This window comes from Nelumbo nucifera, chromosome 1, assembly GCF_055504915.1.
Source record: "Nelumbo nucifera cultivar China Antique chromosome 1, China Antique-T2T, whole genome shotgun sequence".
In the NCBI taxonomy this organism is placed as follows: domain Eukaryota; kingdom Viridiplantae; phylum Streptophyta; class Magnoliopsida; order Proteales; family Nelumbonaceae; genus Nelumbo; species Nelumbo nucifera.
This window is the reverse complement of record NC_142649.1, coordinates 185,252,519-185,277,962: the sequence shown is the minus strand read 5'-3', so window position 1 is coordinate 185,277,962 and position 25,444 is coordinate 185,252,519. Positions and strand designations below refer to the sequence as shown.

The window sequence follows — 25,444 nt, the reverse complement described above, 5'->3', positions numbered from 1 at the left end:
ACCCAAAGATGTTCCCGAAAATTTATTCGGTTACCAGAGTTTAGACCATACCTGATCCAAGGGGAGAAAACTGGAAGTAGATTGTGGATGGATTTCCAAGGAGAAGCAGCTGAAGCCCTTGCCAAGATTCTAGAATCCCAACCATTGTCTTCCAGCCCATAAATGCTAGCCACAATCTTAGTCCACAATTTATCCCTTTCTAAAGAGAACCTCCACAACCACTTCCCCAGAAGAGCCATGTTCCTTTTCTTGAAATTACCAATCCCAAGACCTCCTTGTGTTTTACACCTAGAGACCACCTCCCAACTCACCCTATGATCTCTCTTCTCCTCTCCAGGCTCCCAGAGAAAGTTCCTTATTAATTTTTCCAAAAGATTTGAGACCTTTGAGGGGATCTTAAAGACTGACAGAAAGTAAACAGGAAGGTTAGCTAGGGTAGATTTAATGAGAGAGACTCTTCCACCTAAAGAAAGATAACTCCTCTTCCAGGCCGCTAGCCTCTTCTCAAACCTCTCCACTACCGGAGCCCAAAAGCTAACACTCTTAGGATTATCTCCTAAAGGGAGGCCCGAATAAGTTAGGGGCCAATCCGTAATAGCACAACCTAGGTCATCTGCAAATTCCCTTAGATCTCTTTCATTCACATTCACTCCCGCCACACAACTCTTGTCAAAGTTTACCTTTAGGTTAGATATCTGCTCAAAAAGTTGTATTGTCATCTTTAGATTCCGGATCCAACTGAGGTTCCTTCCTTCACAGAAAAGGATAGTATCATCTGCAAATTGTAGAAGAGTTAAGGGAACCTCCTCCCTTCCTACTCTCCACCCTCTTATCAAATTCCTCGAGTCTGCTCTATGGATCAATCGCCCAAACACATCAACAATAAGGGTGAAAAGAAAAGGGGAAAGAGGATCTCCTTGTCTTAGACCTCTTAACGCCGGAAAGAAGTCAACCACAGTCCCGTTCACCAGGATAGAATAATGGCAAGTCCTAACATAGCCCCAGATCCACTTGCACCACCTGTCACCAAAACCAAAACTCCTCAACACCTCCATCAAGAAAGACCAATCAACCAAGTCGAAAGCCTTCTCCAAATCCAATTTGCAGACCACTCCCTTCTTCTTTGACTTTCTAAAGCTCTCCAAGCTCTCATTTGCAATGAGGATCTGATCGGTGATCTGTCTTCCCTCCACAAAAGCACTTTGGTTGGGTGCAATAATGGAGGGGAGCACCTTCTTTATCTTGAGAGACAGCACCTTTGCAATGATTTTGTACAAGCTAGTCACCAGACTAATAGGTCTAAAATCTTTTGGTTGAGAGGCATCTTTCTTCTTTGGGACTAAGGCAATGAAAGTTGAGTTCAATCCCGAGTTTATTACACCCCTCCTGTGGAACTCCTCAAAGACCGAAGCAAGATCATTCTCCAAAATATCCCAGCAATCCTGGTAAAAGGCCATTGTGAACCCATCTGGACCCGGAGCTTTTGTCCTATCCATAGAGAAAACTGCTTCCTTTACCTCCTCCATATCGAATCTTTTTTCTAGCCACTCTCTCTTCTTTGCACTTAGAGTCGGCAATCCAAACCCTCCAACCACACTCTCTCATTCATAGGCCTTCTAAAAATAGATTTGAAGTGGTTTACTAGGGCCTCTGCAATTTCAGCCGGGTGAGACAAAACTACTCCATCAACTTCCAAGTTAGAGATGTAATTCTTCTTTCTCCTTCCATTTGCCACTGAATGGAAAAACCTTGTGTTTATGTCTCCCTCCTTTAGCCACTTACACCTAGATTTTTGCCTCCAACTGATTTCCTCCTTGATCAGGATGTCCTCCAACTGCCTCTTTAAAACCCATCTCAACTTCCTTTCTTCTTCTCCAAAGGGGCCTCTCTCTTTCTTCAAGTCCAAATCCTCAATTTGCTCCACCAGAACTTGCTTTCTCTCTTCTAATCTTCCAAACTCCAACTTATTCCACTCCTTTAATTGAGATTTTAGGTATTGGAGTTTCTTGTGGAACCTCATTCCTTCCCAATCAACTACCGGATTAGCTTGCTCCCACCACTCTCTGATTTTCTCAGTGAAACCCGGATGAGACAACCACATATTTTCAAACTTGAAAGGGGTAGGCCCTACTCCTCTTAATTCCTCCTTGACCAAAACTATTGGCTAGTGGTCTGAAGTAAGTCTAGGGAGAGCCCTAGAAGTAATGTTGCCCCAATGATCCTCCCAATCTGTTGAGAACAAAAATCTGTCCAACTTAGAGCAAATTGACTGAGATTGAAGGTTGGGCCAAGTGAAGTTATTATTTAGGAAAGGAAGTTCTTTGAGATTAAAAGAGTCCACAAATTGGTTGAACTTCCTCATACTTGTTGTCACTCTTTGTCTGGGGTTGTTGGTTTCCTCTATAAATCTCACTACATTAAAGTCCCCTCCCACACACCAGGGTCCATCCCAAAGGCCTCTAATGTCACTCAATTCTTCCCATAATTTCTCCCTTTGCCTATAGTCATTGGGGCCATACACATTTGTTAGTACCCATTCATACCCATCGGCCACCTGTTTGAACTTCAGGGAGACAGTGTGATCTCCAATTAGCTCCTCCACACCTAAGAGTATCTCTTCTTTCCACAGGGTCACAATCCCTCTCGAGAAACCCCACGAAGGAGCAGCCACCCACTTAATGCCTTTAGAACTCCACACACTCCTTGCCCAGCTGCAATCAAAATCCATTCTTTTGGACTCCTGAAGCATAACCACATCCGGATTAAACTTCTTAATTACCTCTTTGATTGTTGCTCTCTTCCTAATGCTGCCCAACCCCCTCACATTCCAACTTAGGATTCTCATTGAAAACTATAAGCCTTAACCCTAACTCCTCCAAGAACTATTTAGACCCTTTTCTTCTAATCCCTTTCACTTCGAACTTCTTGTCCCCCTCAATATCTTTTTTTAATCTCTCCACTTCACTCAGCCTTCTAAACTTCATCTTGCTGTCATCTTTATTTCGCATGTAGGCTTTTAGATCATTCGGGTTCTTCTGCTCGCACCCCAACTTTTTCACAAACTCTGCAACTGACTCTTCCCCAAAAGATTCCTCTTTCCCTAAAGAAGCACTCTCCTCACTCCTATGAAGCTTCTTGTTCCTTCTCACATTACCTCCAACCATAGCCCTGTCTGTCCCCTCCAGGCTCCCTCTCTGCAAATCCTTCCTTTCCACTTCTCCCAAGAGGCTTTCTAAGATTTCCCAAATTATTGTCTCTCTGCAAGTTTCTTCACCCACTTCCCCTCCTTGTAGACTCACTGTGGCTTTCAGACCAAGGGCTTCCGACTCTTGGTTGGGTAGAGGATCTGGTACAAGAGATACAGAGCGCTCATCAGTAACCAAAACTGAATTGACAGAGTTGAGGGATTTACCTGAGGTAGAGAAGTGAGGAGAGAGCAAAGGCGACGGAGAGGTAGTTACTTTCTTTTTTGAGAAAATAGAGCACTCTGTCTCTCAGAGATGGGGGAGGGAAATCCCTGTCGCTGTATCAACACAAAGACCCCTTTTTGTACCCAAGTATGTACCTCTCTGTGAAGTACCCTTGTTCTGCTCTGAGAAGACCCGAGCAACCTCCTTTTCGGCCTCTTGCAAAGCACTAGAACTGAGGGGGGCTCAGCCAGTAATGGGTTAAAATCAAACACCCGCTCCTCCCCCTCCACCTTTTCTTCCCCCACCGAATCTCCTAAGAACAAACAGTCCAGGCTAAATGAATCGCTGTTCTGACTTTTAAATAGAGCTTCACTTGCCGCACTGCCTAAACTCCCACAGGCATCTGAACTTTCATCATGATCAGAATCTGAACCGCAGCTCAACCAACCTTGATCAGCCTCTTCTTTCTCTTTTGGTCTGCCTCTCAAATAGCGTGGGTTCGGGCGATCAGAAAAGCTGAGATTTTGCTCGTCGCTGGCTGCCCATCGGACCCAGCACAGAGGCCGGCGTTCTCCAACCTTGTTCGCTGACTTCGCCCCTCCACAGTCGAGAGGGCGAGACTTAGACGATGATAGATGAAAGTTGTCATCTATCATCATCCCATGCCTGCCCCGCCCCACGTGATGACTTAAGTTGTCACGTGGGCTTTTAAAACCGAAAGAAAGCTCACCCGCTGGCCTGACCGGCTCGACCAATCTTAAAGCCGGTTCGGAGAGAGACTTAGAGCGCAAACGGCTCTTTCCCAACTTAGCCACATCAGCATAGGACGGGCCACCCTCTTTACACAACCCCTCTTCAAAAAAATTTGAAAAAGAAGCCAAAATAGGAAGGCTTTGAGACTTGGGGCACCCCTGCCACTGTTCCCCTTCCTTTGTAGAACGCCCACACACAACAGACTTTCCCGCCAGCCCTTGAAGGCCACGTGTACACACCCCTGCGAGCTCGTCAGTTTCTTCAACCTCTGGTCGTCTTCCCCAAAGCAAAGCTTCAACTTCTAAAGCTAACTAGACCTTGCACCAAGCACCTTCTGAGAGAACTTCTAAGATCCACGACAAGTTCTCCGGATTGATCCCAGCAACCTTAAGTTCCACCGCTTTCAAGTTACTTGAGTTAGCCTCCAACAGAACTCCACCCAACACTCAAGCAATTTTCCCCAGAATAAGATCATTCCACAGGTTGAAGGGAAGACCGAGAAGTTTAATCCAAAAACTGCCGGCTTTAGGTTCAACTTCGTTGCAATCTGGAGCCCAATTCTGGACCTTAATCAAACTTCCTTCTACAAGGAAAGAACTGAAGAACAAGGTCTTATCTCCAATATCTAGTAAGGCTTTCTTTTCAGCAAAAGGCAACAACAATACACCTTCCTCTAAACCCAACCTCTCTGCTAAAACTTCTATAACTTTCGTCCAATCTTCTATCACCCTTTCTGCCACTAAGACCACCCTCTTCTCCCAGCTCCCACTCTCTTCTTCCACTGCTACTCGTCGGAGGACAGACGAGCTGGACACCAAAACTTCAGGGTAAAGCTTTGGGCGGAGCACAAAACAAACTTTCGAGCCAGGGGCTTCTTCTACTCTACCTTCGACCTCCAAGAGAAAAGCCTGAAGATTAGAAGCGAAAGAGCCCACCCTCTCCGCTTCAGACCTTCTGGAATACACATCACCTGCTTTTTGTTATTACCAAAGAGTTCGGTGACCATAATGAACCACCCTTTTCCATTCCTTTTTAGCACAGCTTCGAACCTCTTGTTCTCACAGGTCAACGAGTTTCTCCAACCTTCTTCCCGAAAGGAATTTACAGCTCCATCTACAAAACCTTTCAGCCACACACAGGCCTCCTCTGGTAGGAGAATCGACGCCCTGCTCCCTTCTCTGATTTTCAAGAGAGCCTTCCCCTTTGTCCTTCCCTGCTCAAAGAGGAAAGATTTTGCTTCAATGGACAAATCCAGTCTCCATTTCCCCGCCAGCTTGAACTTCCTCTCCTCTCCCATACTTTCCAGTCTCCTATTGCCTCTGACTCTATGCAACACTTTAGACTCCCTAAAAGCCTTGTTTGAAGATACAAAACAAGTGTGCTTCCTTCTTTTGGGGCCAAAAGGCCGGTGAGAAGAAGATTACTTGGATCAGTTGTAAGAGATGCAACATTCTCCCTTTGTGAATAGGTTTCTGCAACCCCATCCCATATCTTCTTAGCAGTGTGTCCATAAAAAAATTTTTACTTATATGTGGCAACATAAAATTACACAACCATGTCATTACCATATAATTTTCCTGCACCCACCAGGAGTTGCTAGTTTCGGGTTTCACCTCTTCACCAGTAATATACCCCAATTTTCCACGAGCCCCAATGGCCATCTTTGCAGATTGGGACCGTTCCAAGTAGTTTGTATCATCCAACCTAACTGTAGTAATAGTCCCAGCTCCGAAGGGGTCTCCAACACCTCCTCCCATTGGTCTCATTTCATTCCCGGGCTTATATTCAACTCTGTATCCCTCCATGTGTCTCAAAAGAGGTACAGAAAACAACCAAAAAATGCAGCAAGAACAAACAGAATACCTTTTGGAACCAACGACACTCCTTTGGTGTCCTGGACTTTCTTCCCACGAAAGATTCCTTTTTGGTGGGATGAGAGAAGAGAGAGAAAAAGCAACCGCCCTCTCTAGAAGCCTCCAAACCACATGGAACTTAAATCGCCCCTTACAAAAAACCCAGAGGAACCCTAAAAAATTAGGGCGCCACTACCTAGGTCAAAATTGAAGAGTCCAACAAAATCAGGACTCTTCCCCTTTCTCCAGTTTTTCCTGATTCAGATGAGAAACCCTAGACCTGCTATAGGGCATACAGATCCATCAAGAAAATCCAAAAACTGGGCTTACCTGAGAGCTTCGATCAGCCTCTTAAATCTCCATGCGGTCGGCCGATCTAGGGCTGCAGGAGTGAATCTCTTCAAGAACCTTCAATCTGCTCTGATACCAAGTAGAAAGCCTTATGTGCTGATTCGGCCAAGCTTCTTGTGAAAGGAAGAGGAAAAAGTTGGGGGTTTCAGCAATAGACAGAGGAAAGGGAAGAAAAGGAGAAGGTCGACTAGGATAGTGATGCATAACCCTAGCTGCCAACCCCTCATTCTATTTATAATTAACTTAAATATGGGATATTACAAAGATGCCCCTAGTAGGGCGGCAACTCAACTAAGTACTTACAATTCTTTTAAAAATAAAAGACTAATGGGCCCAAGGCCCAACAACTTCTTAATTTAAAAGAAAACAAACTAAACATAAATCGGCCCAACATAAATCAGCCCACTCAACATTATATACTTGAATTAAAAAAATGAGATATTATAAGTATGCCCTTAGTAGGGTGGCTACTTAAGTAGCTGAACAGTCACAACTTAAAAACATAAACTAATGGGCCAAAGCCCAATAACTTCCTAACTTAACAACTTAAAAATAAAAGATAAATAACTGGGTCCAATAACTAGAAATCGACCCAACTCAACACTCCCCCTCAAGTTGGGAGTAAATGTCACACATTCCCAACTTGCATAGATCATGTTCCAGCTTGTTTCTTGCAACACCTTTTGTGAGAACATCAACAAGTTGCAAATAAGAAGCAATGTATGGAAGACAAACTTCCCCTGAAGTCACCCCTTTCTCTTATGAAATGTCTATCCACTTTAATGTGCTTTGTCCTGTCATGCTGAACTGGGTTATGGGCAATGTTAATTGCTGCCTAATTATCAATGTACAACATCATAGGTTCTTCTGCCTCTACACCAATCTCTCTTAACAAGGAGCAAATCCAAAGAAGTTCTGAAACTCCATGTGCCATGGCCCTGTATTCAGCTTTTGCACTTGATCTTGCCACCACTGTCTGTTTCTTACTTTTCCATGAGACAAGATTACCCCCAACAAGGGTGCTGACTCCTGAAATAGATCTCCTATTATCAAGGCATCTTGCCCAATCAGCATTTGTATAAGCCTCTAGCATCAACTGTCCATGGTCAACAAATAGTATGCCTCTGCTTGGGTGTCCCTTTAGATAAACAAGAATTCTGTCAACAACCTCCCAATGCTGGACTTATGGGGCATGCATGTATTGAATCATTACAGTCATTGCATAGGAAATATCTGGTCTTGTCATACACAAATATAGCAACGCCCCACAAGTCTCTGATATCTCTCAATGATTTTTACCAACTCACCTTCTGATGCATTAATCCTGTGATTCTGATTAATAGGAGTACTGGCAGCCTTTGTTCCAAGCTTCCTTGTTTCTTGTAGAAGATCCAGAACATACTTCCTCTGAGAAATAAAGATTCCATGTTTTGATCTTGCAACTTCAATGCCCAAAAAGTACTTAAGCTCCCCAAGATCTTTAATTTCAAATTCTCTATGTAGATTCTTCTTCAAACTGCCAATCTCACTTAGGTCATTTCCTGTACAACAATATCATCCACATAAACAATTAGGACTGTGTTATGGGCCCGGGAATAGGATCGCGTCACGGGTCGGTCCACGGGGAAAAGCTCTTGTTTTCCCTTGTTTCTCCCCTTCCTAGCTGAACCTATCTTAGTGTCCTAGAGGGTGATTTGTCCAAGAGATCACCGAACTCTCCTTTTACTCTCTTTCTTGACTGGAAATTTTGATATCCTCATTCAATAATGGGGTCTCCTTAAATAGGAGATTACAAGAGTCCTAATCAAAGGGAGTCTCCTTGCTGAATAGGGATACTTCCAGTTCTATCTTGCTAAGGATAAGATAAGCTAATCCTAATCTGATAAGCTACTAACAAGATAAGATAAGAGCAATAGAATAAGATAAGAACAAGCAAGATGATCTAATCTAATCTAGATAAGGTTGCTGTTGCCGAACTGGGTAGGATGAGAATCATTGAATCACTGCTGCTGCTGGCGGTGGGTCAGGTGCCTGTTGCTGCCGGTGGCGACGGTACGTCTTCCCGAGGAATGCGTCCATAACAGACTGACACCAAGGATCCCCGCCGCTTCACAAACAAGGTATGATCTGATTGAGTCTGAGTGTAGCCAAAAGCAATCAATGCCTTTCTGAACCTGTCAAACCATGCTCTGGGAGACTAAACCATAAAGCGACTTCTTAAGTCTGCATACCTTCCCTTTTTCAGTATCACTGTAGAAACCAACAGGGAGATCCATATACACTTCTTGCAAATCTCTATTTAGGACAGCGTTTTTCACATTAAGTTGAAATGGGGGCCAAGAGTATGTGGCAGCAAGAGAGAGAAGTCTCCAAACAAAAGTCATCTTTGCAACTGGTGCAAAGGTCTCTAAGTAATCAATGCCATAGGTCTGTGTGTACCCTTTTGCAACCAATCTGGCCTTATACCTTTCTATACTTCCATCTGCCTTATATTTAACTGTGTAGACCCATCTGCATCCAACAATCTCCTTGCCCTCTGGTATATCCACAATTTCCCATGTCTAATTCTTAATTAAGGCTTTCATCTCTTCCTACATAGCCATCTCCGAACAGAAGTCATTTTTGCAACTGGTGCAAAGGTCTCTAAGTAATCAATGCCATAGGTTTGTGTGTACCCTTTTGCAACCATTCTGGCCTTATACCTTTCTATACTTCAATCTACCTTATATTTAACTGTGTAGATCCATCTGCATCTAACAATCTCCTTCCACTCACTAACACCCTTTAATATGAAATTTATACTTTTCTTATGAAAACCATGAATAATTATTAAATAAATATGGTTATGGTACCTAGGTAACTACCCTAGGATCTATTTTTTAACATAAAAAAATCCACTGCCTAGGCACCCGCCTAGGCGACTAGGCGCCCCCCAGTCGCCTAGCCTCGCCTTGGCGCCTTGAAAACTATGCCAGAGACTGGATCATAGCAGCAATATCCTTTCTGATTTTCTGCATATCGAAGGAAGACACGTCTTTGCCTTTGGATCAAGCTTCGAGCGGTGAGGACCAAGAATATGTGCAAAGCAAAAACACCCAAATACCTGAGAGGAATGTGGAACATCTCCCCCTCAAGAAAAAGGAGACTGCATCACCCCAAAACCGAACTGAAACAGTAGATGTGATCATCATGCTTCTTGCAATCTCAACAATGTGTTTGTTCTTCCTCTCTGCAACACCATTCTACTGTGGACTGTAAGAACAACTGCTTTGATGGACAACTCCATACTCTAACAGATACGAAGCAAAGTTCTTTTCAAAATATTCCCTGGCATTGTCTGATCTGAACACCTTTATTCGTATCCCAAACTGTGTTAGTACCATCTGATGAAATTGTCGAACCAATGATGGTACCTCATCTCGAGATCTCATTAAGTAAATCCACGAATATCGAGAAAAATCATCCACAGGTAAAAGAAAATATCGATAGCCACCCATAGAAGGAACATAGTATGGTCCCCACACATCAGAATGAATAACATCAAAAGCAAATGAACATCTTTTATTACTAGCTTTAAAGGAATGTCTACAATGTTTTCCAAGCTGACAACCTTCACACTCAAGACTGGACAAATTAACAGACTCAAAAAGCTTTGGAAATAAGAAACTCAAAGAAGAAAAAGACAAATGACCCAACCGATTATGCCAAAGCATAATATGACTCACAGACCCCGACTCACTATCCTTGTTGACATGATGACCCTGATGATTGGGAAGCACATCCAGGAGGTAGATCTCATTCACTTCACGACCACTCCCAATCGTCCTCTTTGAATCCAGATCCTGCAAAACACAATGAGCAGGAGAAAAAATTACTGAGCAATTCAGGTTCTTAGTTAAACTACTAACAGATAACAAGTTAGTACTCAATCTGGGAACATGAAGGACAAAGGGTAGGGAAATGGAATCATTAATCTTGACAGACCCCTTCCCAGCAATGGGAACATGAGATCCATCAGTTGTGGAGACTCTGTCTCTACAAGAACAGAGTCGATAAGAAGAAAAGATAGTGGAACTATGGGTCATGTGCTCTGAGACTTCAAATTCTATAATCCAAGGAGGTTTCTCCTTACCTGTAGTAGAAACTGTTAGAATGCTCGAGTCAGGGGTATTTTGGTCATTTTGGTTTATCTTCTTGAAAGTGAAAGGTCTATTGTATCTGAGTTTAAGTTATGTGTCCCATCTTATATGAGGGACAAAACTGTCTTTCTTGTAACTCTAAGTTTTATGAATAAAATTCAAGTGGGTCGGCTAGGAGAGTGATTTTTCACATTCTCTCTTCTAGTCTGGCCGAACACTCTTCTTCTTCTTTCTCTTTTCTTTCTTCTTCCTTCTTCTCTACTTTGACCTAGAATCAACTAGGGTTTATTCACATGGTATTAGAGCTGTAAGGTCATATCCTTATTTCTTTCTTGTTGCTGTTCTCTTTCTGGGTTCGCTGCCAACTTTCACAGTCATCTTCTTCTTTTTCGACTGACCTGAGTGGAGGTTCGATAAGGGGCTGAAAAGGAGCTGTCGTTTTGTGGGCCTAGAGGTGAGAATGCCTCCGGTCGTTGCTGTGGTGGTCGTTGAAGTGATATACTAAACCCTCTATTCAGTATCGAAGAGGGCTGGATGTGGACAGGTATGAACACTATTGTTGTTTGTCCAAATAAGGGACTGTGAATTTTTCTTTTTGCTTCAAAAGTTGGTTGTGGTGATGCTCGGTGTGACTGATATGCATTTCAGTCGTGTTTCTCTGCATTTCTCTTCATATGTATGCTGAAAGAAGAGTTGTCGACTGCTGAAGTTCACAACAACAGTAGATTGGTGGAGGTTGTGTCGTGGTGATTGGTGGTGGTGGTGGTTGCGTCCTAGACCTTGTGTGTAATCAGTTCTGCATTGTGCAGCCGAAGTGTTTGATGTGAAGACTGAGTGATTTCAGTCTTAGTGTGTTGATGGTGAATGGTTCTACAGTGTGCAGCCCAGGTGTTTGATGTGAAGACTAAGTGATTTCAGCCTTAGTGTGTGGTGTGTAATGTGTATTTAAAGAAGCTGGGGTTGGTGGTGTTATAAGTGAGATAAGCCTTGTGAAAGAGTGTGAGGTTGTGTTGTATATTTGAAGGTGAAATAATTGAGATGGCTTCTTCCGTAGATGGGAATGACAACAAAACCAGCATCATGCTTTCTTCAGATTATATAAGTGTTCAAATGACATCCATCAAGTTGAATGGTGAGAACTATGTACCATGGGCAAAATCTGTGGAGGTGTTCTTGAAGGCCAAGAGGAAAGTAAAACATGTGAGGGAGGAGAAACCTTCCTCTAATTCCCCTGGGTTCAGTGATTGGGAACAAGATGAGGCACAGATAATGACATGGCTTTGGAATAGCATGGAACCAAAGATTAGTGTGAACTTCATGTTCCTAGATACAGCCAAAGAGATATGGGATCATGCTAAAAAGTTGTACTCTGGACAAGAAAACACAACTAGGGTATATCAGTTATACCAAGAGTACTTCAATTTGAAGCAAGGAAGTCAAAGCTTAGAGGAGTATTATGCAAGTTTGAGGAACATCTACAATGAGCTAAATGTGTATCACCCTCTAATATCAGATGTCCAGATCCAACAAAAGCAACATGAACAGCTTGATGTGACTAGGTTTCTTGTGGGCTTGAAGGCTAAGTATGAGCCTGTCAGAGCACAGATATTGGGGGGATCAGCTCTCCCTTCACTTGAAGAAGTTTTTGCCCGTCTTAAAAGGACATCCATTGAGCCGGTGGAACATCTTCCTTCTCTGATAGATCTGGTTTGGTAGTGACTAAAGGGAGTGGCCGTGGAAGTAGAAGTGGTGGTGGCAGCAGTGGCCCTCCAAGCAACCGTGGTGGACACATGTTTAACTGGGCTAGTGGCCGGACTGGAGGTCGGGAGTCAAGGGGAGGCCGTGGAAGAGGAAGGAGTAATGCTCAGAGAAAATGTACACATTGTGGCTTAGAGGGGCACACAATTAATTTCTGCTATGATTTGTGTGGTCCACCCAGCACTTGGGCTAACCATGCTACATCTAAGAGTAGTAGCACAATTACTGAAAGCCAACAAACTGCCTCAACCCCCTCCACACCCGCTTGTGCTTCCGGGCAGGAAATGGTGAGTGTACCACGGGCAGTATATGAGCAGTTCCTTCAAACATCTCAGCAGAACACAGCTACATTTGCTCATTCAGGTATGACTTTCTTAGCTTCCAAAGCCTCACCCTGGATCATTGATTCTGGAGCCTTGGACCATATGTCTGGGACTCTTGATGTATTTTCTTCCCTTTCTTGCTCTTCCACATCTCAGTCAGTTACTCTTGCTAATGGCTCTACATCTCCTATTTGTGGTGTTGGTGATGTTGATTTCTCCTCCTTGTCTTTAGCATCTGTTTTATATGTTCCTAAGTTCCCGTTTAACCTTATGTCTGTTAGCAGATTAACCGAGTCTCTTAATTGTTTTGTAACGTTCTATTCTTCTTCTTGTGTGTTTCAGGATCTCAAGACGGGGAAGAAGATTGGTGGAGGGCATGAAGCAGGTGGTTTGTATTACCTTGATGGTGGTGGCCCCCCCGTGGCTTTTCAGTCGTCTCTTACTCCTCTCCAATGGCACTGCAAACTCGGTCATCCCTCTCTCAAGGCTTTGAAGCTGCTAGTTCCTTCTTTTAGTCATCTTTCATCATTAGATTGTGAGTCATGTTAGTTGGGAAAACATCATCGAGTCTCATTTAGTCCAAGAATTGATAGTCGTGTCTCAAGTCCTTTTGCTTTAGTTCATTCTGATGTATGGGGTCCAGTTAAAGTTGTGTCATACAATGGGTTTAAGTACTTTGTAATCTTTGTTGATGACTTTTCAAGGATGACATGGATCTATCTTATGAAAGACCGTAGTGAATTGTTCTCTATTTTTCAGAAATTTCATGCTGAAATACGCACTCAATTTGGTATTCATATGAAAATACTTCGCTCTGATAATGCCAAAGAATACATCTCTTCACCATTTCAGCAATACCTAGAACATCATGGAATAATTTATCAAACTTCTTGTGCCTACACCCCGCAACAAAACAGTGTAGCTGAACGGAAAAATAGACATCTTCTTGAAACTGCTCGGTCCTTGATGATCAATATGCATGTCCCAAAGCATTTTTGGAGTGATGTTGTTCTTACATCCTGTTTTTTGATAAATCGGATGCCCATGTCAATCCTTGGAAGCCAATCTCCTTTCTCCGTGTTCTTACATCCTGTGTTTGTTTTGTTCAACACTTGAGGCCTGGAGTAGACAAGTTAGATGCTCGAGTTACAAAATTTATTTTTCTTGGCTACCCGAGGACTCAGAAAGGGTATAAGTGTTATAATCCAAAATTTCATAAATCGTTTGTGTGCTCTAATGTCACATTCTTTGAATCAGTTCCATTTTTCTTAGATGTCGGGGTCTCTTCTTCTCCCTCTATGGTTCCTCTTCCTGTACCGGTTATGGACCCTCTCCCCGTAGCTCTCATTCCTACTGCAGATGCACATCATATACCTGTTACTACAGAGAGGCCGCCAATTACTCAAGTGTATACCCGCAAAAGTGCTTCGGCCCCTCCTCCACTTCAGCACTTGTCGACAGATCTTGCTACTGCTCATTCTTCCTCAGATCTTAATCTTCCTATTGCTTTGCGGAAAGGTAAACGTACTTGTACTTCTCATCCCATTTCAGACTATGTTTCCACTGCTCACATTTCTGCTTCTCATTGCAAGTTTATATCATTACTCTCCTCGGTTCCCATTCCCAAGACTGTACAGGAAGCCCTTACCTCCCTAGGGTGGCGGCAAGCCATGGAAGAAGAACTCTCTGCTCTACAACATAATCACACGTGGGAACTCACCACCCTTCCTCCTGGTAAGCACACTGTTGGGTGTAAATGGGTCTATACAGTGAAGCATCTTCCTGATGGCAGTGTGGAACGATTGAAGGCACGGTTAGTGGCCAAGGGCTATTCTCAGTTATATGGTGTGGACTATATGGAGACATTCTCTCCTATGGATAAAATTGGTTCAGTTCAGGTGTTGATCTCATTAGCTGCTATGTATGATTGGCCTCTCGTGCAACTTGACATAAAAAATTCCTTCCTACATGGTGATCTTGTTGAGGTGTATATGGAGCAACCACCAGGGTTTGTTGCTCAGGGGGAGGCTGGTAAGGTGTGTAGGCTCAAAAAGGCAATCTATGGACTGAAACAATCTCCACGTGTATGGTTTGGCAGGTTCAGTGAAGTGGTGAAGTCCTTTGGGATGAAACAGTGTCAGGTTGATCATTCTGTGTTCAGCTATAACTCAAAGGATGGGACAATCTTGCTAGTCGTGTATGTGGATGATATTGTCATAACTGGAAGTGACAGCAATGGCATTGACAGGCTGAAAAAATTCTTACAGGACCACTTCAATACGAAAGATCTGGGGAAGCTAAAGTATTTCCTAGGAATTGAGGTTGCGAGGTCAAAACACAGGGGATCAACCTATGTCAGAGAAAATATGTTCTTGATCTACTTGAAGAAACCGGGTTTATAGGTGCTAAACCAGCAGAGACTCCTATGGAACTCAATGCCAAGTTAAGTGTGGATGCAGGTGAAAGAGTTTGATGATCCTGGAAGATACAGAAGGTTGGTGGGAAAGTTGAACTATCTGACCATTACCCGACCAGATATATCATTTGCTGTGAGTGTGGTGAGTCAGTTTATGCAACATCCTCGGGTTCCTCACTGGGAAGCTGTTCTGAGAATTGTTAGGTACCTAAAGGGTGCTCCAAGTCGTGGTTTGTTATACCAAAAGGGGGGAACTCTTGAGATAGTAGGGTACACAGATGCTGATTGGGCTGGCTCTATATTAGACAGGAGGTCAACCACAGGGTATTGTACCTTCTTGGGTGGCAATCTTGTAACTTGGAAGAGCAAGAAGCAAACAGTGGTGGCAAGAAGTAGTGCAGAAGCAGAGTACAGGGCTATGGCCCATACCACATGTGAACTAGTATGGCTGAAGAACTTACTACAGGAGATGGGGTTCTCAATTGACAAACCCATGAAACTATACTGTGATAACCAAGTTGCTGTTCACATCTCATCCAATCCCGTCTTCCATGAAAGAACTAAACATATTGAGGTGGATTGTCACTTTGTGAGAGAGAGTGATAAGTGGGGTAATAACTACATCTCATGTGAGCTCAGGAAATCAGTGGGCAGATCTCTTCACAAAGGGATTGTCTCGGGGAAGAATATATTACATTTGTAACAAGCTGGGACTATATGATATATACTCTCTAGCTTGAGGGGGAGTGTTAGAATGCTCGAGTCAGGGGTATTTTGGTCATTCTGGTTTATCTTCTTGAAAGTAAAAGGTCTATTGTATCTGAGTTTAAGTTATGTGCCCATCTTATATGAGGGACAAAACTGTCTTTCTTGTAACTCTAAGTTTTATGAATAAAATTCAAGTGGGTCGGCTAGGAGAGTGATTTTTCACATTCTCTCTTCTAGTCTGGCCGAACACTCTTCTTCTTCTTTCTCTTTTCTTTCTTCTTCCTTCTTCTCTACTTTGACCTAGAATCAACTAGGGTTTATTCACAGAAACATAGTTTGCAATGGCATGTGAACTACCTGAGTGAGCAAAGGAAGTAGAGTGTGCTCCACCAGAACCACCTGTACCAAGCTGTCCACCTGTTACTGAATTAGGACTAACTGTATCCCGTTGATTCAGGAACTGCCCATATCTCTCAAGTTCGGCCCTCACTGCAACAGCTGCAACAGACTCCAGAGTGGTTGTAGTAGGAGGGCCAGGTATGTCACCAGTGACTGCCATGTGAGCATTTCCTTTCTTGTTTTTGAGTCTATTCGGCACAAGATGAGGATGAAGCTTCCAACAGGTATCTCTTGTGTGTTTAGGCTTCTTACAGTAATCACAAATCAGATCCTTCTTATCTTCTTGATTTCACCAAGTAGAAATTGCTAATAGTAGTTTTAGATGAATTCCTTGTGAATAAGAGAAGAAGAAGATGAAAAGTTTCAGTAGTAGAGAAGAAGAGAGGAGAAGAAAAGGTGAGTGGGGTGTCGGCCAGAATTGAATTAGTTCTGGCCGCCAACCTCTCTTTGCATTATATACTTGAATTAAAAAAATGAGAGATTACAAGTATGCCCTTAGTAGGGCGGCTACTTAAGTAGCTGAACAGTCACAACTTAAAAACATAAACTAATGGGCCTAAAGCCTAACAACTTCCTAACTTAACAACTTAAAAATAAAAGATAAATAATTGGACCCAATAACTAGAAATCGGCCCAACTCAACAGTTGTCAAGGTGACGCCTAGGCAACAAGGCACCCTTGGAGGCTTGCCTTGCCCAATCACCAATCAGTTTTGTATACTGTGTTATAAAATACTTTTATGTTGTTATTTTTTTGAGATTATAATTATAAAATTGATATTATTAAACAAAAATATTCATTTTCTTCTTTGTTAGGGTTTAATAAACACAAACATTGTTAACTGCTGTATTGAACCCTTAAAGACTTCAAAATCTGAACCAACAAGTAAGGGAAGAACTTAAAATTTTGTCTAATCAACAATTTCTTCTTCAACATATTCTTTTTCCACCTTTCTTTTCTTCTTTTCCTGTAACAAAAATAGGGGTTCAGCCCCTATATTTTTTGAATTTTCTTTTCTTTCTTCTTTTTCTTCTCATAAATATATTGATTTTCTAGACTTAACCATGACGTTTATAATTTTCTTATGAAAATTATGGATAGTTATTAAGGAAAGATGGTTATAGAACCCAGGGAACTACCCTAGGATATGTGATTTTTACTTAAAAAAATCCATCACCTAGGCGACAAAGTGCTTCCCTGTCGCCTAGCCTCGCCTTATGTATGTATTATTTTAATTATGTATGTATGTATTTTTTAATTATGTTCTACATGTAATATATGTATTATTTTATATTTAATTTATGGTTTGTAACTCAGTTTTTAATTTTTTGTTTGTAAAAAAAATTAAAAATTACGATTTGAGGCCAAAATGGGTTTTTTTTTTTTTTTTGCAAAATTAGTGGGGCAAGGTGTCGTAGGCACCTTGGGGTCCATAGATCTCTAAAAGTTACCCAAATTGAAAAAAAAAGATAACCCTAATCGGATATCTAAGCGCAAAGTTATGGCCTTTGGAAGTTTGCATATACATTGAGTGTGCAACCCCTGACTCAGTGACCAGGTTGAACGGGTAAACGGTTCAACTGCCTTGGTCAGGCAGTTTTTGACCAAGTCAACGGTTTTTAAGCAAATGGCGGGTTTTAGCAAAAATGGACCCAGAATCAAGGCCAGGTGATGGTTCTAATGGTTCAATCTGCCGGGTTGAAAACACGGATTTTAACATGAGTCTGGGATCCTGCCTATTACTTTGATTTGTCTAATCATAGTGTACTAGTGTAAATTTTTAGTCATTGGTTAAGTAATTTATGGGCTATTTAGTTTTCTTTAAGTTGTCTTATAAGTAACAGAATTGTAAATTTGAGTTTTCCTGGTTTACAAAGTTGTTTAGCTGACCTTCGACAATATATGTGTAAAGTTGCAAAACATGGGAATGAAATCTGGAGCTTATTTTCTGGTTGTGCAACTTGTGGTGAGTGATTACCAATGCCCTAAAGTGATTCTAGGAACCCTAGAAGGCTAGGACAGTGATTTGTAGTCTCTCTCTCTCTCTCTCTCTCTTAAGGTTTTGATCTCAGCCGCCTACAGCATTAAAGACCTGGGAAAATACAATCAAAAGCAAACACTCATCATCAACAAAATGACTGAGTTTGATCCTGGGTAAGTCTTCCCTCCATCTGATCAAGTCTCACATCCGTATGCATTTTCTAGAGAGAGAAGCTTGTCTCTCTAAAATCTAAATCTTACCCAAGATAACTTGGTGAAAACCAAATCTCCATCCCCCATATCTAAGGTTCATTTTCATCCTATTAAAACAATTTTCAAGAATTTCCACTAAAAACCCTAGTTTGGGAACTCTCGTCTTTTTATGTCAAACCTTCTTAAAGCCTCTCCCAATACAATCCCTTGATTTGGTTTACTTAACCCTTCCTTTTATTCAGTTTTAAAGAAATTCCATTCCAATCTTGAGATATTTCTTTATTCTCTCTCTACAGAAATTCCTACATATTGCAGGAATTTTAACAATAGGCTAGCTGCTTTTTTTTATCAATAACAGAAACTTTTATTAATAAAAGGAGATGGAAAAGATACAACAAGAAAGGGGGTAAATCTCTTACCCCACCCTAAAAAAAATCACATTACAATACAGCCCAAAAGAAACTAGTTCTTCCCACCCTTTGTTTAGCTAGATAATCTGCAAAAGAATTGGCACTCCTCTTGGACCATTGAAACTGAATTTGCATGTCTTGAGTGAGCTGGTAAATTTTCTTTTTTTAATTCGAGAACTTCCATAAACTAGCCTCTTCCTTCTGCAGCCAGTTAATAGCCAGTTTAGAATCACCCTCCACCAGCAGCTTCCAATAGGCTAGCTTCTTAATCACCTCATACAGCACTATAGCCCTAGACAAACCCTCATTCCCCCTTATAAGCCCACCTCTAGTCCCTCAATCCCAAATTTTGGATCTAACTCCTCACCATTATCATTCAGTTTTCAGTTTTGCCCCAACTTTGTTACCAATAGCCTTGGATCATATCAGTCCTACATCAAAAGGTTATAATTTATATGTAATGGTATGCTATAAATTTTTTTTTGATAAATGTAATGGTATGTTATAATTAACAACTGTGATTTGAAATTATTAATCTCCACTGCATTTCTAAGAGTTCATTGCCAAAATGGTTTAATTCTTCCTGTACAGAGTTATGGTTTCATGACATGGATATTTGAAATTTATCACCTTTGTCTTGATTGTCCACTTGTTTATCTTTAATGTTGTGTATTATTCTTTAAATTCTTCAGCGCATCAGATGATCATGTGTCAAATTATTATTTTCTAGGCTTTCAAGGCATATTCCTGGAAATAATGTTAAAATGAGCTTTTCTACCTGTATGCTAGTGCATGCCTGGTATTAGAGGTAAACCTACATGGTTAAGATTGGCAGCAGTTTGAATTATTCCTGATATGGAGGCACACATTATTCCATTAATTTAGTATTATTATGTGCACTAAATCTCTTTCCTTGTGAGCTTCATTGTTATTTTATCAGAAAATAAAAAGAGAAAAGAAAATATTATTTCCTTGTATTAGGGGAAACAAAATGATGTTAGCATGTCTTCTATTAAAAAACTTCTTTGATTTATGATTTTTTTTCCTTTTTTATTTTCTATCTTTGGAATCTTTGTCTGCCTTGTGATAGCTGCATGGATGTGTTTTGGATGCCTAGTTTTTTATGGTAATCATTCTTGGCACCTCATAACCATGTCCAAGTTTAGAAGATGGTATTTTGCAACTAACCTGATGGTATTTGAATAGCTTAGTTTCATACTAAGCTATTTGCAATTACATGGGTAACATGCTGTTTGTTCTAAATTTTTAATTGGTTGGGATATCTGTTTGACGAGCCATAGTCCCCCAGTCAGACCGGTGTCTTAATTCTAGTGACAATTTAAGATCAAGCAAAAAGTACTTGATGGGCTGACTTTTGGACCTATTCAGAAAATTTTAAAATCTTTAAAAATTGTTTTAGATCAAGCAAAAAAAATTCAATGGGCAATTGTTTTCAAATCTTTATAAAGATTTATTTAGGTTATTTAGGACCTATTCAAAAATCATAATGAGTTTTTCTATTATATTGTAGGTTAAATATCCATTGACTGTGGGCTGACTTTTAAGTGTAAAATTAATTATATCATTCTCTGTTCTCTAGTGCACAAGCAGTCAAACCTGTTTATTATATACATATATGGTGGATATGGATTAAACTTGGGTAGCTTTACTTTGCTATACATATTTTAGTCTTTTTTATTTATGTTTCTAATTTTGTGACAAATTTTTAAAAACGAAAGTATTCTTATGATCTTTGATATGATTCAATTCAATTTAATTCAACCTTCTCTACAATTTATGGTATGAGTATGATTTCAGAACATCCCTCCCCTCCCAAGGAAAAAAAGAGAAAAAATTAAAGTTAAATTTTGTAGCAGTTATTTTCTTTTGGACAAACTACATTATTAAAGATCATGCTTCTCATGTAATCTCTTTTTTTAATAAAATTTTCTTTTATCCTTCAAAAAAAAATTATTAAAGATCATGTCTGGATTTGAAAAGGGGAAAAATCTATTCTGTCAACAACACCATTCACTCAATTACACCTATAGTTCACTTTGAAAACTCACTTCAGATTACAGTGCCAAGGAAGAAAGAGAAATGTAGAAATGTGTTAAGTTGATATTCAAAATTGCTTATGGGACGAACTTCATTATAAAAATTACATCTAGGCTAGGCCCACTAGGGAAACCTATCCTTTGTGCCCTGCTCATTTGACACTTGGGAATTCAACTTCAAATTACAGGGACCAAGGAAGAGGAGAAAGAAATGAAAGCAGTGTTTGGTAACATTCAATTTTTACATTCCAAAATTCTAATGAAGTTGTCATGTAATAAGATCAATTTTGGTTCTGTTTATGGTTACCTAGAAACTGCCAGTAGAACTAGAAACTTCACAAGGAGGAGCAAGTTACCTGCATTTTACTTCTAATAAATGCTTCTTTTTTTGTGATGATGTTAAATGCAGGTACCAGCAACTCTAGGACCAATAATTGTCATCTCATGGTTCAGAAAGGAGCTCCCAGAGCTATGGGAAGGAACGAAGTCAAACCTGAATGACAAGTCTCGTTTACTGGAGGTCTGAACTGTGATATCCATCCTCCAGCAACCATAGCACTCACAGAGGCAACTCATACTGTAAATCCCAGCCAGATGGTTTTGCTCTTATCGGAAGAATATTAATATAGCAGTAACAATTCAATGTCTATTACTTTCTTATATGGTATTTAAGCCTCACCTGATATTTGACGTATTCACACATTCTCCTTGTTTATCTCCCAAATACACGGCATATATGATCTAAGGAACTTGTAAATTTTGCTTTCAAGCTGTCTACAGCAAGAGCAAGGCCTATTTAGAATTTGCTGCATATTTGTTTGTTAGAGGTGGTAAAAAGTTGAAATGAAACAAAGGCTTAGTTTAGAAACAGTACAAATACAAATATGTGCGGTGCAAATACATACAAAATAATACGAAATACAAGTATTTTCACTCTACATATTTGTATTTGTACTCCTTCCAAACTGAGCCAAATTTGTATTGGAGGCTGCCATGGCCCTTGTGTGTATGTGTTGGGGGGATAGGGGAATATCGAATATGAATTAGCGGTTTGCATCATGGTTTTGAAAACCGAACTAGACCAGATGGTTGGACCGGTTGACTTGGGAACCAGTCAGATAAGTGATTCCCTTTCACCCTAAAACCGCTCCTGGGCCAAAAACAGCTGATTTGGTCAAGAGCCGACAGCGCTGTCTGAGTATAATATAGTGTGTTTGGAACTATGGGTGTTTTTTCAATAAATGCTGCCATATAGGTGCCACTTCAACATTTAGCCCATCATGTTGATCTGTATGCATAGACTCGCAAAAGGTGGCCTTGATTTATGTGCACGCTTACTGTTGGGGGAAGCTTCATTTTAATGCTTCCCCCATAGGTAGGCGTCTATTTACTGTTATGCTGTTGTGGTGCCTAATGGTTCCTAGTTGTCAATAAAGGGTTTTATTATTACTTTTTGTGGTTTTGCAAACAAATCAAGTATAAACATTTAGTGAATAAATGGAAGCTATACCAAACACATACATCGCCGATCTTAGAAGAGATGACCCATATGCCGGTCTGGGTCCCCACGACTTGCCACCTGTCTCATGTTTGAGTAATCAGGAAACTCGGTCGAATCAAATGGTTTTCAGTGAAAAAAATCCCTGCTAAACTAATGGCTGTACTTGAATTCAGCGTAATTAGATGATTGCTGGCTATTTTAGTACCAGAAAAACAGGTTATCTGAATTAGGGAACTTTCTTTAAAAATATCGAACATTGAGGTATAAGTGTTACACACACGATATAAATTTTGATTGATGAATGAAAACAAAATATGTTTTGTGAGACAGGATTTGAATCGTGGACTTTTATGTGCACACGGGAATGAAGCTTCCCCCGATAGTTAGGCGTTTATTTATTGTTATGCTGATGTGGTGCCTAATGGTGCCTAATTATCAATAAAAGATTTTATTATTATTTTTTATACTTTTGCAAACAAATCAAATATAAATATTTAATGAATAAATGAAGGTTATACCAAACACATACATCGCCGATCTTAGAAGAGAGGAAACATATGCCGGTTTGGGTCTCCGCGACTTGCCACCTGTCTCGTGTTTGAATAATCAGGAAACTCGGTCGAATCAAATCATTCCTGCTAAACTAATGGCTGTACTTGAATTCAGCGTAATTAGATGATTGCTGGCTATTTTAGTACCAAAAAAACAGGTTATCTGAATTAGGGAACTTTCTTTAAAAATGCCGAACATTGAGGTATAAGGGTTACACACACGATATAAATTTTGATTGATGAATGAAAACAAAATATGTTTTATGAGACAGGATTTGAACCATGGACTTTAGTGTGTGAGATTAGCATGATAGCCAACTACACCACCCAGACTTCCTCTATGTCAGAGAATCAAATTTAATAATATATTTCAAGGGATTCTGATAACAACTAAAACACATTTCCCTTTTTTTTCTTTGATTAAACACATTATCTCAGAGATGTACACATTTCCCTACGTGATTAAAGAAATCAAAGAATCCAAAAAAAACACAAGATTTGAAAATCAGATTTCTGACGGGAATTGCAGTCCAAAAATCCCAAGAATAAAGAAGAACGCTTACACGACTATCCACAGTTTGTCTGACTACAAAATGTGAAATAATAGAATAAACACAGAAGATGCCAAACATATCTATCCGCCATGAGGGGCTCTTTTGATGACAGCAAAAAGAAAGCAGTCGTAGTAAGGATCCCAATACATCCCAATCTCGTCTCGTGCCTGCAAATCCCTTCTCTTCACAAACTGAGCATTCCAGTTGTCGACGAGAACGTAGCTATTGCTGGTAGACCATTTCTTGAAGGTCAGTTCATGGTTCGTATTCGTCTCCACATCCTTTATCACCACTCGTGTACCTTCTCCGTTCTCCGCCCTTTCTACTTCCCCTGCTCCCAAGAATGGTAGAATGAACCTCTGAACTAGGTTTGTCCCCAGAAGCAATCGAGAGAGTCCGTTGACGTCACTTACTTTTAGCTTCTTCCTTATGACGTAGCGATCCTCATGCAACGTAAGTGCTGTGGATATACCAGGAGGTTCGTTCTCTTGTAAATGGAGGAGGTTGTTTCGGTTCATGTCCACTGGTCGATCATTAATTCTCTCCAAACCAGGTACGTTGTAAAAGACTGGCTCCAGCTCCACTGTGTTTTTATTCGTTTCAGCAAGGGTCTCCATGGGTCTACTGATAGAATGAGAAGCAGAAGAGCTAGATTCCCCTATCATGGGTTGTTTTCCTTTGCATTGGTTTGCACCACCGAGGAGAGAAAGATGGGGTTTCTTAACTGGTATGGGTTTGATTAGTTGGGGAGCATCCAAGAAATTGAAATCGCCCTCTGGTTTAAGTGGTCTCTTACCCAGTTTGAGTTGGAGATCAAGCACATTCTCCATTACAGAAGAAAGAAAGGGAGTAGGTGAAATGTTAGGCCAAGAAGAAGGAAGGGATCGGAATTGTTGTTGTGGAGTAATGAAGAGCAGAGTAGATGAGAGTCTTATTTATACAGATTAATTAAAGGAGTTGGAAATATATAGAAACTTCTAAACTAAGTAGAAGTAGGAGTGAGATATTGTTGGAAGTAGAATCCGATATTGACGTAATGATGTTTTTGGTTGCAGTGCAATTTTATTTGCACTGATGTAAAACTATGGCGGTGAAAACGTTTTAGGTGTAAATTTTGATTTATTTTTGTTTCAAATTTTAACTTACATTGTTTAGTTGCAGTATAAAATCTAAAACAAAATTAAACCAAAATTTGCATTCTTATACGTTTGTACTAGTACAAATAAAATTGTACTGCAATCAAACACGCCCAGAAATAGAAACGTACGACAGTTAATTTCATATATGAGTGAACATGTCTTTCTATTATTAGAAAATCACCGAATGAGTAAACAATAGGCGGACAGGAGCAAAACTGAGAAGTGAAATAATCCTACGAAGTTTCCATTTTAGAGACTTCCCTGTTCAAGTAAAATAAGGAAAACTAAGAGTTTCTCGTTAGGAAGTTTCCTATTCTGTGTGTAAGTGAACTGAATTTCATTTTCCATTTTGAATTCATTTTCGACACAGGACTCCAATAGTTCGACTAGCTTTTCCACTAAATTTCTGAAACCTCCTCCGAAGGTTCTGCTCATTGTTTACACCTCCCCCTAAGTTTGGTAATTGCAATCACTTCCCTTGAAGTTTCTAATAGTTGTTGAAACCTCCCTTAAAGTTTGGTAATTGCAATCACCTCTCTCGAACTTTTTGTTATAGTTGAGAGCAGATTCCCTCTAACAAGAGGTACAGAAAATGTCCAAAATACCCATACAGTTAATATGAGGCTGGTTCTTATAGAAAAAACAATACAAACTTTATGAATAACAAAAAAAGTGATTGATATAAAAGGCAAATTTAGGAAATAAAACAATTTCAAAATAGAGATAGAAAGGGCTTGGACTTTGGGGAAGAAGATTGATATGAAGAGAAAATTTGAAAAATAAACATTTTGGTGAAAAGTGTCTGTATAGGTATTTTGGACAATTTTAAGATGATTCTAATAGAGGGGATCTACTTGCAACTGTTTTAGAAAGTTCAGGGAGGTGATTGCAATTACTAAACTCAAAGAGGAGGTTTCAGTAATGATCAT

The 25,444-nt window shown here is 40.4% G+C and overlaps 1 protein-coding gene across 9 annotated transcripts in view; it reads left to right on the top strand.

The window, feature by feature from the left end:
* Positions 1-21,581, top strand: part of LOC104596066 (signal peptide peptidase-like 1) — a 42,605-nt gene extending 21,024 nt beyond the window's left edge. For 4 of the 9 annotated variants that reach the window (XM_010257082.3, XM_010257081.2, XM_010257079.3 and 1 more), the window contains one exon: positions 21,180-21,581. In XM_010257082.3, coding sequence (XP_010255384.1) covers positions 21,180-21,296 — 117 coding nt within the window. In that variant the 3' untranslated portion in view covers positions 21,297-21,581. Of the gene's footprint in view, positions 1-12,929; positions 13,154-19,443; positions 19,522-21,179 lie in introns of those variants that run through there. The other 5 variants (XM_088895592.1, XM_088895591.1, XM_088895590.1 and 2 more) reach the window with 2 other exon arrangements.
* Positions 21,582-25,444: the final 3,863 nt, after the last annotated feature.